Source organism: Somniosus microcephalus, chromosome 23, assembly GCF_052327205.1.
Source record: "Somniosus microcephalus isolate GS21.2 chromosome 23, FLI_Smic_1.0, whole genome shotgun sequence".
Lineage (NCBI taxonomy): Eukaryota > Metazoa > Chordata > Chondrichthyes > Squaliformes > Somniosidae > Somniosus > Somniosus microcephalus.
The window spans coordinates 72,606,130-72,618,248 of NC_141009.1; the positions used below are offsets into that span (position 1 = coordinate 72,606,130).

The 12,119-nt window shown below is 52.8% G+C and overlaps 1 protein-coding gene across 1 annotated transcript in view; it reads left to right on the forward strand.

Annotated features, from left to right (window-relative positions):
* The first annotated feature begins 6,351 nt into the window (after positions 1 to 6,351).
* Positions 6,352 to 12,119, forward strand: part of LOC147101959 (rab-like protein 6) — a 175,639-nt gene continuing 169,871 nt past the window's right edge. Inside the window, 1 exon segment of the mRNA XM_085965164.1 lies at positions 6,352 to 6,646. Coding sequence (XP_085821290.1) covers positions 6,517 to 6,646 — 130 coding nt within the window. The 5' untranslated portion in view covers positions 6,352 to 6,516.

Genomic DNA, 12,119 nt, shown 5'->3' on the forward strand with positions numbered 1-12,119 from the left:
ATATCCTTCCTTACAATTGTGTTAATCCCCTCTTTAACCAGCAATGCTACCCCACCTCCTTTTCCTTTTTGCCTATCTTTCCTGAATATTGAATACCCCTGGATGTTGAGTTCCCAGCCTTGGCCACCCTGGAGCCATGTTTCCTTAATCCCAATCATATCATATTCGTTTACCTCTATTTGCGCAGCTAATTCATCCACCTTATTCCGAATGCTCCTCGCATTAAGACACAAAGCCTTCAGGCTTGTTTTTTTAGCTCTCTTAGATATTTTAGAATTATTATTTGCTGTGGCCATGTTTGATTTAAACCCTTGATGTCTCTGCCTGCCACTTTTGTTTTTCTCCTTCCTGTCTTTTGCTTTTATCCTTGTTTCCCTTTCCTCTGTCTCCCCGCTCAGGTTCCCAACCCCCTGCCATTTTAGTTTAAACCCTCCCCCAGAGCACTAGCAAACACTTCCCCTAGGACATCGTTCCCGGCCCTGCCCAGGTGCAAACCGTTCATTTTGTACTGGTCCCACCTCCCCCAGAACCGGTTCTAATGTCCCAGGAATTTGAATCCCTTCCCCTTGCACCATTCCTCTAGCCACGTATTCATCTGAAATATCCTTCTATTTCTACTCTGACTAGCACGTGGCACTGGTAGCAATCCTGAGATTACTACCTTTGAGGTCCTATTTTTTATTTTACCTCCTAACTCCCTGTATATCGTCTATATCGTCCTGTAGCCTGAGGCTTCCCTCCTCGCTATTTACCACTCCACCAATTTTCGTGTCATCTGCGAACTTACTGATCATACCTCCTACATTCATATCTAAATCATTAATGTACACTAGAAACAGCAAAGGACCCAGCACCGATCCCTGCGGTACACCACTGGACACAGGCTTCCAGTCACAAAAACAACCTTCGACCATCACCGTCTGCCTCCTGCCACTAAGCCAATTTTGGATCCAATGTGCCAAATTGCCCTGGATCCCATGGGCTCTTGCCTTCCTGACCAGTCTCCCATGTGGGACTTTGTCAAAAGCCTTACTGACGTCCATGTAGACTACATCAACTGCACTACCCTCATCCACACACCTGGTCACCCCCTCAAAAAATTCAATCAAATTGGTTAGACATGATCGCCCCCTGACAAAGCCATGCTGACTATTCTTGATTAATCCTTGCCTCTCCAAGTGGAGACTAATTCTGTCCCTCAGAATTTTTTCCAATAATTTCCCTACCACTGATGTTAGGCTCCCTGGCCTGTAATTCCCTGGTTTATCCCTATTACCCTTCTTGAATAATGGTACTACGTTAGCTGTCCTCCAGTCCTCTGGCACCTCCCCTGTGGCCAGAGTGGTTCTGAAAATTTGTGTCAGAGCCCCTGCAATCTCTTCCCTTGCCTCACACAGCAGCCTGGGATACATCTCGTCTGGGCCTGGGGATTTATCCACTTTTAAGCCCGCTAAAACCGTTTGTACCTCCTCCCTCTCAATACTAATTTGTTCAAGTATATCACAGCCCCCGTGTCTGATTTCTATGCCTACACCATCCTTCTCCATTGTGAACACAGATGCAAAATATTCATTTAAAACCTCACCCACACCTTCTGGCTCTACACACAGATTGCCACTTTGGTCCCTAATGGGCCCTACTCTTTCCCTGGTTATCCTCTTGCCCTTAATATACTTATAAAACACCTTGGGATTTTCCTTTATTTCGCCCACCAATGTTTTTTCATGCCCCCTCTTCGCTCTCCTAATTTCTTTTTTAAGTACCCCCTGCACTTTCTATACTGCTCTAGGGCTTCCACTGTTTTTAGTCCTTTGTATCTGGCAAAAGCCTCCCTTTTTTTCCTAAACCATTCTTGTATATCCCTTGACATCCAGGGTTCCCTGGGATTGTTGGTCCCACCCTTGACCTTTACGGAACATGTTGGCGTTGTACTCTCTCTATTTCCTTTCTGAAAGACTCTCACTGCTCTGATGTGGATTTTCCTACAAGTAGCTGATCCCAGTCCACTTTGGCCAGATCCTGCCTTATCATATTAAAATCGGCCTTCCCACAATTTAGTACCATCTTTGTCCTTTTCCATGACTACCTTAAATCTCACCGAATTATGGTCACTGTCACCAAAATGCTCTCCTACTAACACTTCTACGACTTGCCCGGCTACATTCCCTAGAATTAGGTCCAGTGCCGCCCCCTCGCTTGTAGGACTTTCTACATGCTGGCTCAAAAAGCTCTCCTGGATGCACTTTAAGAATTCTGCACCCTCTAAACCTTTCACACTCTGACTATCCCAGTTAATATTGGGGAAGTTGAAATCCCCTACTATTATTACCTTATTATTTCTACACTTCTCTGAGATTTGCCTACATATCTGTTCCTCTATCTCCCCCTGACTGTTTGGGGGCCTATAGTACACACCCAGCAAAGTGCTTGCCCCCTTTTTGTTTATAAGTTCTACACATATGGCCTCATTAGAGGAACCTGCTAAGATATCATCCCTCCCTACAGCAGTAATTGACTCCTTGATTAATATTGCGACACCCCCTCCCCTTTTACACCCCCCTCTGTCTCGCCTGAAGATTCTATACCCTGGAATATTGAGCTGCCAGTCCTGCCCCTCCCTCAACCATGTCTCTGTGATAGCAACAATATCATACTCCCATATGTTCATCAACACCTTCAATTCATCTGACTTACTCGCAAGACTCCTTGCATTAAAATAAATGCCATCCAGCTTTGCCATACTTCCCTGTGCCATTACATATTTGCTCTGCCTTCCAGGCTGACTTGTTTTTTCCTCTATATTTAGCTGTGCATCACCCCCTACTATAGCTCCACTCCGTATCCCATCCCCCTGCCAAGTTAGTTTAAACCCCCCCCCCAACAGTACTAGCAAACCTCCCCGCAAGGATGTTGGTCCCGTTCGGGTTCAGGTGCAACCCGTCCGACTTGTACAGGTCCCACCTTCCCCAGAAGCAGACCCAGTGATCCAGGAAACTAAAGCCCTCCCTCCTGCACCAACTCTTTAGCCACGCATTCATCTGCTCTATCCTCCTATTCCTATGCTCACTAGCACGTGGCACCGGGAGTAATCCAGAGATTACAACCTTTGAGGTCCTGCTTTTTAATTTGCTAAGTAGCTCCCTAAATTCTTGTTGCAGGAGCTCATCCCTCTTTCTACCCATGTCATTGGTACCAATGTGAAGCACGACCTCTGACTGTTCGCCCTCCCCCTTCAGAAAGCCCTGCAGTCGTTCTCTGGCTACACCTGGATAGACATGAATGGAACCAGGTGAGGGCAGTTCCACCCTGCTGGATAACGGAGGAGGATGATGTGGTCAACCGTGTGAAAGGCTGCAGACAGGTCGGGAATGATGGGCAGTGAGAGTTTACCACTGTCACAGTCACAGAGGATGACATATAAAATAAAAACAGGAAATGCTGGAGATACTCAGCAGGGCAGGCAGCATCTGTGAAGAGAGAAACAGAGTTAATGTTTCAGGTCGATGACCTTTCGCCCTTCTTTTCAAAGACTGGGCGAGAAATTGGCCTTGAACGGTGGAGTAAAACCGGGCTGTATGGCATTGGCCACCTATTATACCCGCCCGCCGCCCAATAATCTGCTCCATCGCAGTCAATGGAATTCAATATCAGGCGCTGCGTATCACGGGCTGTATGGCATTGGCCACCTATTATACCCGCCCGCCGCCCAATAATCTGCTCCAGCGCAGTCAATGGAATTCAATATCAGGCGCTGCGTATCACGGGCTGTATGGCATTGGCCACCTATTATACCCGCCCGCCGCCCAATAATCCGCTCCATCGCAGTCAATGGAATTCAATATCAGGCGCTGCGTATCACGGGCTGTATGGCATTGGCCACCTATTATACCCGCCCGCCGCCCAATAATCCGCTCCATCGCAGTCAATGGGATTCAATATCAGGCGCTGCGTATCACGGGCTGCTGATCCAACACCGGCCCAGAAATAACAACAGAAAATGCTGGAAACACTCAGCAGGCCAGGCAGCATCCGTGGAGAGAGAAACAGAGTTAACGTTTCAGGTCTGGGACCCTTCATCAGAACTGGAAAAAGCTGGAGATGTAACAGATTAAGCAGGCGCAGAGACCGGGGGGTGGAGGGGAGCGGGGGGGGGAGGGTTTAGGAGGGGAGGAAGGAATTGAAAGAACATACTGTGAAAATGTTGCAAATAGGAATGGCAAAATCATACTGCATGAAAAATGGGGGCAGGGATTATTATCTGAAATTGTTGAACTCAATGTTGAGTCCGGAAGGCTGTAAAGTGCCCAATCGAAAGATGAGGTGCTGTTCCTCGAGCTTACGTTGAGCTTCATTGGAACAATGCAATAGCCCGAGGACAGAGAGATCAGAGTGGGAGTGAAGCGGTGAATTAAAGTGACAGGCGACCGGAAGCTCAGGGTCACCCTTACGGACTGAACGGAGGTGTTCCGCAAAGCGGTCACCCAATCTGCGTTTGGTCTCCCCAATGTAGAGGAGACCGCATCGTGAGCAGCGAATACAGTATATTAAATTGCAAGAAGTACAAGTAAATCACTGTTTCACCTGGAAGGGGTGTTTGGGGCCCTGGACAGTGGGAAGGGGGGAGGTAAAAGGGCATGTGTTGCATCTCCTGCGCTTGCACGGGAAGGTGCCGGGTGAAGGAGAATGGCTGTTAGGGGTGATTGAGGAGTGGACCAGGGTGTCGCGGAGGGAGCGGTCCCTTCGGAATGCTGAAAGGGGAGGTGAGGGGAAGATGTGTTTGGTGGTGGGATCACGTTGGAGGTGGCGGAAATGGCGGAGGATGATTCGTTAAATGTGGCGGCTGGTGGGGTGAAAGGTGGGGACAAGGGGAACCCTATCGTGGTTCTGGGAGGGAGGGGAAGGGGTGAGAGCAGAAGTGCGGGAAATGGAACAGACACGGTCAAGGGCTGTGTCAACCACGGTAGAGGGGAATCCTCGGTTGAGGAGAAAGGAAGACATGTCTGAAGCACTGGTGTGGAAGGTGGCATTGTCGAAACAGACGCGGCGGAGACGGAGAAACTGGGAGAATGGAATAGAGTCCTTACAGGAAGCGGGGTGGGAGGAAGTGTAGTCCAGGTAGCTGTGGGAGTCAGTGGGCTTGTAGTGGATGTTTGTCGAAAGCCGATCGCCAGAAATGGAGATGGAGAAGTCAAGGAAGGGAAGGGAAGAGTTGGAGATGGACCATGTGAAGGTGAGGGAAGGGTGGAAATTGGAAGTAAAGTGAATGAACTTATCTGGTTCAGGGCGAGAGCAGGAAGCGGCACTGATAGTCATCGATGTACCGGAAAAAAAGGTGAGGGAGGGGACCTGAGTAGGACTGGAACAAAGAATGTTCCACATATCCCATGAACAGGCAGGCATAGCTGGGACCCATAGCAACACCTTTAATTTGGAGGAAATTAGTGGAATCAAAGGAGAAGTTGTTCAATGTGAGAACAAGTTCAGCCAGGCGGAGGAGGGAGGTGGTGGATGGGGACTGGTTGGGCCTCTGCTCAAGGAAGAAGCGGAGCGCCCTCAGGCCATCCTGGTGGGGGATGGAGGTGTAGAGGGATTGTACGTCCATGGTGAAAAGGAGGCGGTTGGGGCCAGGAAACTGGAAACTGTTAAAGTGGCGGAGGGTGTCGGAAGAGTCGCGGATGTAGGTGGGAAGAGACTGGACAAGGGGAGAAAAAATAGAGTCAAGATAGGAAGAGATAAGTTCCGTGGGGCAAGAACAGGTTGAAACGATGGGTCTCCAGGGCAGTCCTGTTTGTGGATCAAGGAAGGAGGTAGAAGTGGGCTGTGCGGGGTTGGGGAACTATGAGGTTGGTGGCAGCAGGGGGAAGATCTCCAGAGGAGATGAGGTCAGTGAGAGTCTTGGAAACAATGGCTTGCTGATGGGGTCATGGTATTGCACCGCCCAGAAACACCTTGGTGAGGGGGGAGAGGAATAGCGAACCGCGCAGGCGCACTGTGAACCTGGGGGCGGGGAGAGCGCGATCTGCGCAGGCGCACCGTGAACCTGGGGGCGGGGAGAGCGCGGTCTGCGCAGGCGCAGTGTGAACCTGGGACGGGGAGAGCGCGGTCTGCGCAGGCGCAGTGTGAACCTGGGGGCCGGGGAGAGCGCGGTCTGCGCAGGCGCAGTGTGAACCTGGGGCGGGGAGAGCGCGGTCCGCGCAGGCGCAGTGTGAACCTGGGGGTCGGGGAGAGCGCGGTCTGCGCAGGCGTACTGTGAGCCTGGGGGCCGTGGCGAGCGCGGTCTGCGCAGGCGCAGTGTGTGCCTAAGACGGGGGGGAGAGCGCGGTCTGCGCAGGCGCAGTGTGTGCCTAAGACGGGGAGAGCGCGGTCTGCGCAGGCGCCCCGGGTTTCACCGCCCCCTGACCCCGAGCCTGGCGGCCGGGCCTGTTGTGTTGATGTGCCGCTGCTGGAGTGGGCGCCCTGCTTGCTTGTCCCCAGGTCCTGACCCGGCCGCTGAGTCGAGGTCGTTTCCCCGACGACATGTTTTCAGTTCTGAAGAAGCTGGTGGGCACGGAGCAGGCGCCAGGCAGGGACAAGATCATCCCGGCAGGGCTTCAGAGCATGAACCAGAGCCTGCAGCGCAGATTCGCCAAAGGAGTGCAGTACAACAGTGAGTGTGGCCGGGGCAAGGGTGCCTGGGGGCAAAGGGTGACAGGGCAAGGGTGCCTGGGGGCAAAGGGTGACAGGGCAAGGGTGCCTGGGGGCAAAGGGTGACAGGGCAAGGGTGCCTGGGGGCAAAGGGTGACAGGGCAAGGGTGCCTGGGGGCAAAGGGTGACAGGGCAAGGGTGCCTGGGGGCAAAGGGTGACAGGGCCAGGGGCAAGGGTGTCAGGGGCTGGGGGCAAGGGTGACAGGGCAAGGGGCAAGGGTGCCTGGGGGCAAAGGGTGACAGGGCAAGGGTGCCTGGGGGCAAAGGGTGACAGGGCAAGGGTGCCTGGGGGCAAAGGGTGACAGGGCAAGGGTGCCTGGGGGCAAAGGGTGACAGGGCCAGGGGCAAGGGTGTCAGGGGCTGGGGGCAAGGGTGACAGGGCAAGGGGCAAGGGTGCCTGGGGGCAAAGGGTGACCGGGCAAGGGGCAAGGGTGCTTGGGGGCAAAGGGTGACAGGGCAAGGGGCAAGGGTGACAGGGGCCGGGGGCAAGGGTGACAGGGGCCAGGGGCAAAGGGTGACAGTGGCTGGGGTCAAGGGTGACAGGGCAAGGGCGCCTGGGGGCAAGGGTGACAGGGGCCGGGGGCAAAGGGTGACAGGGGCCTGGGGCAAGGGTGACAGGGGCCGGGGGCAAAGGGTGACGGGCTGGGGGCAAAGGGTGCCGGGCTGGGGGCAAAGGGTGACAGGGCAAGGGTGACGGGCTGGGGCAAGGGTGAGAGGGGCCGAGGGCAAAGGGTGACAGGGCAAGGGGCAAGGGTGAGAGGGGCCGGGGCAAGGGTGAGAGGGGCAGGGGGCAAAGGGTGACGGGCCGGGGGCAAGGGCGACAGGGGGCAAGGGTGAGAGGGGCCGGGGCAAGGGTGAGAGGGGCCGGGGGCAAAGGGTGACGGGCCGGGGGCAAGGGCGACGGGGCAAGGGTGAGAGGGGCCGGGGGCAAGGGTGAGAGGGGCCGGGGGCAAGGGTGAGAGGGGCAAAGGGTGACAGGGGGCAAGGGTGACAGGCCAGGGCAAGGGTGACAGGGGGCAAGGGTGACGGGAAATGGCAAGGGTGACAGGGCAAGGAGCAAAGGTGACGGGGGCAAAGGGTGACCGGGACGGGGGCTAAGGGTGACGGGCTGGGCAAAGGGCAAGGGTAACAAGGGCTAGCAACAAGAGTGTTTGGGGCAAGAACGATAGGGGGAATCTGGGAAGTTGGGGGCGATGTGTGCGAGGATGGGCAAGGGTCCTGGAGGTTGGGGATGGGGGTTGAAGGTAGAGACACCTGAACCTTGGGGTATGGACACTCGAGCACTGGTGGAGGGACAGTGACCACTGCCTTGCAGGAAACTCCCTCTATGTACTCGTGGGTAGTGCAGTACATTGAGTAGGAGAATGGACGATGCATCCAACGACCCCCATCACTGAGACCGCTTGACCAGCACTGAAAGCAGCCTTGCATCCCTGGCATCTGACCCCGTATCCAGCCGAAGGTGCTGCCCCTGTCTTGGGACCATCTCTCCCCTCAACTGTATCCAGACTTTTGCTCCCTCATATTGGGAGTGTCTCAATTAATGCACATGGTCACTATTTCCACTTCCATTTCAGAGCAATGTGTATGTGCAATTTCACACTGAATATCAAAATCCTGCATTATCACAGTTTGTCTGCAGTGTAATGCCAGGCTACAGTGCTGGTGGGTACAGGTCTGTCACTGTATAACACTGGGGTACAGTACTGGTGGGTACAGGTCTGTCACTAACACTGGGGTACAGTACTGGTGGGTACAGGTCTGTCACTGTATAACACTGGGGTACAGTACTGGTGGGTACAGGTCTGTCACTGTATAACACTGGGGTACAGTACTGGTGGGTACAGGTCTGTCACTAACACTGGGGTACAGTACTGGTGGGTACAGGTCTGTCACTAACACTGGGGTACAGTACTGGTGGGTACAGGTCTGTCACTAACACTGGGGTACAGTACTGGTGGGGACAGGCCTGTCAGTGTATAACACTGGGGTACCGTACTGGTGGGTACAGGTCTGTCACTGTATAACACTGGGGTACAGTACTGGTGGGTACAGGTCTGTCACTGTATAACACTGGGGTACAGTACTGGTGGGGACAGGTCTGTCACTGTATAACACTGGGGTACAGTACTGGTGGGGACAGGCCTGTCAGTGTATAACACTGGGGTACAGTACTGGTGGGTACTGGTCTGTCACTGTATAACACTGGGGTACAGTACTGGTGGGTACAGGTCTGTCACTGTATAACACTGGGGTACAGTACTGGTGGGTACAGGTCTGTCACTGTATAACACTGGGGTACAGTACTGGTGGGTACAGGTCTGTCACTATAACACGGGTACAGTACTGGTGGGTACAGGTCTGTCACTGTATAACACGGGTACAGTACTGGTGGGGACAGGTCTGTCACTGTATAACACGGGTACAGTACGGGTGGGGACAGGTCTGTCACTGTATAACACTGGGGTACAGTACTGGTGGGGACAGGTCTGTCACTGTATAACACGGGTACAGTACTGGTGGGTACAGGTCTGTCACTGTATAACACGGGTACAGTACTGGTGGGGACAGGTCTGTCACTGTATAACGGGTACAGTACTGGTGGGTACAGGTCTGTCAGTCTATAACACGGGTACAGTACTGGTTGGTACAGGTCTGTCACTGTATAACACTGGGGTACAGTACTGGTGGGTACAGGTCTGTCACTGTATAACACGGGTGCAGTACTGGTGGGTACAGGTCTGTCACTGTATAACACTGGGGTACAGTACTGGTGGGTACAGGTCTGTCACTGTATAACACTGGGGTGCAGTACTGGTGGGTACAGGTCTGTCACTGTATAACACTGGGGTACAGTACTGGTGGGTACAGGTCTGTCACTGTATAACACTGGGGTGCAGTACTGGTGGGTACAGGTCTGTCACTGTATAACACTGGGGTACAGTACTGGTGGGTACAGGTCTGTCACTGTATAACACTGGGGTGCAGTACTGGTGGGTACAGGTCTGTCACTGTATAACACTGGGGTGCAGTACTGGTGGGTACAGGTCTGTCACTGTATAACACTGGGGTACAGTACTGGTGGGTACAGGTCTGTCACTGTATAACACTGGGGTGCAGTACTGGTGGGTACAGGTCTGTCACTGTATAACACTGGGGTACAGTACTGGTGGGTACAGGTCTGTCACTGTATAGCACTGGGGTACAGTACTGGTGGGTACAGGTCTGTCACTGTATAACACGGGTACAGTACTGGTGGGGACAGGTCTGTCACTGTATAACGGGTACAGTACTGGTGGGTACAGGTCTGTCACTGTATAACACTGGGGTGCAGTACTGGTGGGTACAGGTCTGTCACTGTATAACACTGGGGTACAGTACTGGTGTGTACAGGTCTGTCACTGTATAACACTGGGGTGCAGTACTGGTGGGTACTGGTCTGTCACTGTATAACACTGGGGTACAGTACTGGTGGGTACAGGTCTGTCACTGTATAACACTGGGGTGCAGTACTGGTGGGTACAGGTCTGTCACTGTATAACACTGGGGTACAGTACTGGTGGGTACAGGTCTGTCACTGTATAACACTGGGGTGCAGTACTGGTGGGTACAGGTCTGTCACTGTATAACACTGGGGTACAGTACTGGTGGGTACAGGTCTGTCCCTGTATAACACGGGTACAGTACTGGTGGGTACAGGTCTGTCACTATAACACTGGGGTACAGTACTGGTGGGTACAGGTCTGTCACTGTATAACACTGGGGTACAGTACTGGTGGGTACAGGTCTGTCACTGTATAACACTGGGGTACAGTACTGGTGGGTACAGGTCTGTCCCTGTATAACACTGGGGTACAGTACTGGCGGGCACAGGTCTGTCACTGTATAACACTGGGGTACAGTACTGGTGGGTACAGGTCTGTCACTGTATAACACTGGGGTACAGTACTGGTGGGTACAGGTCTGTCACTGTATAACACTGGGGTACAGTACTGGTGGGTACAGGTCTGTCACTGTATAACACTGGGGTACAGTACTGGTGGGTACAGGTCTGTCACTGTATAACACTGGGGTACAGTACTGGTGGGTACAGGTCTGTCGCTGTATAACAGTGGGGTACAGTACTGGTGGGTACAGGTCTGTCACTGTATAACACTGGGGTACAGTACAGGTGGGTACAGGTCTGTCACTGTATAACACTGGGGTACAGTACAGGTGGGTACAGGTCTGTCACTGTATAACACTGGGGTACAGTACTGGTGGGTACAGGTCTGTCACTGTATAACACTGGGGTACAGTACTGGTGGGTACAGGTCTGTCATTGTATAACACTGAGGTTTGGGGAAGGATGCCACATGCCACAGATAACAAAATCTCCCTATCTTAAAATTATTCCAGCAAGGTTACAGGAGAGGGCTGGCACAGGATAGTGCCAAGGATTTCAAAATTTAAAAATAAGTAGCAGCCCACAGGCAAGCAGAGCAGAGCTGTCCTGCGTGTCCAGCAAGCTCTTGTCCTGGTGTAACTACATCACAATATGTGGATCCCGCGAACCGGGGCAGGCGGCTGGGGTCCGCTGCACTGTGGTTGCTCTCTATCTTTGTTTGTGCCAGATTCCACGTCTGATGGAGTGCCTTAAGCAACAAGCTCCCAACTCCTCAACCAATTAATTTAATAAGCACACTTGTCCTGATTGCTGAGTTGGTACAGGCAGTGTGAAGGTGACTGGCAGGGAGAAGGTTGATCTGCAGTCCATACTGACTTAGACTGATCTTAGTTAATGCAGCACTTGGAGAGCTGGAATCAGCCGATAGAGGAGGAATAGACCCAGTGACAGGCCTGTCCCCACCAGTACTGTACCCCAGTGTTATACAGTGACAGACCTGTACCCACCAGTACTGTACCCCAGTGTTATACAGTGACAGACCTGTACCTACCAGTACTGTACCCCAGTGTTATACAGTGACAGACCTGTACCCACCAGTACTGTACCCCAGTGTTATACAGTGACAGACCTGTACCCACCAGTACTGTACCCCAGTGTTATACAGTGACAGACCTGTACCCACCAGTACTGTACCCCAGTGTTATACAGTGACAGACCTGTACCCACCAGTACTGTACCCCAGTGTTATACAGTGACAGACCTGTACCCACCAGTACTGTACCCCAGTGTTATACATTGACAGACCTGTACCCACCAGTACTGTACCCGTGTTATACAGTGACAGACCTGTACCCACCAGTACTGTACCCGTGTTATACAGTGACAGACCTGTACCCACCAGTACTGTACCCCAGTGTTATACAGTGACAGACCTGTAAGCCTGACATCGGTAGTGGGGAAAATGCTAGAGTCTATTATAAAAGATGTAATAGCAGAGCACTTGGAAAGCAGTGACAGGATCGGACAAAGTCAACATGGATTTACAAAA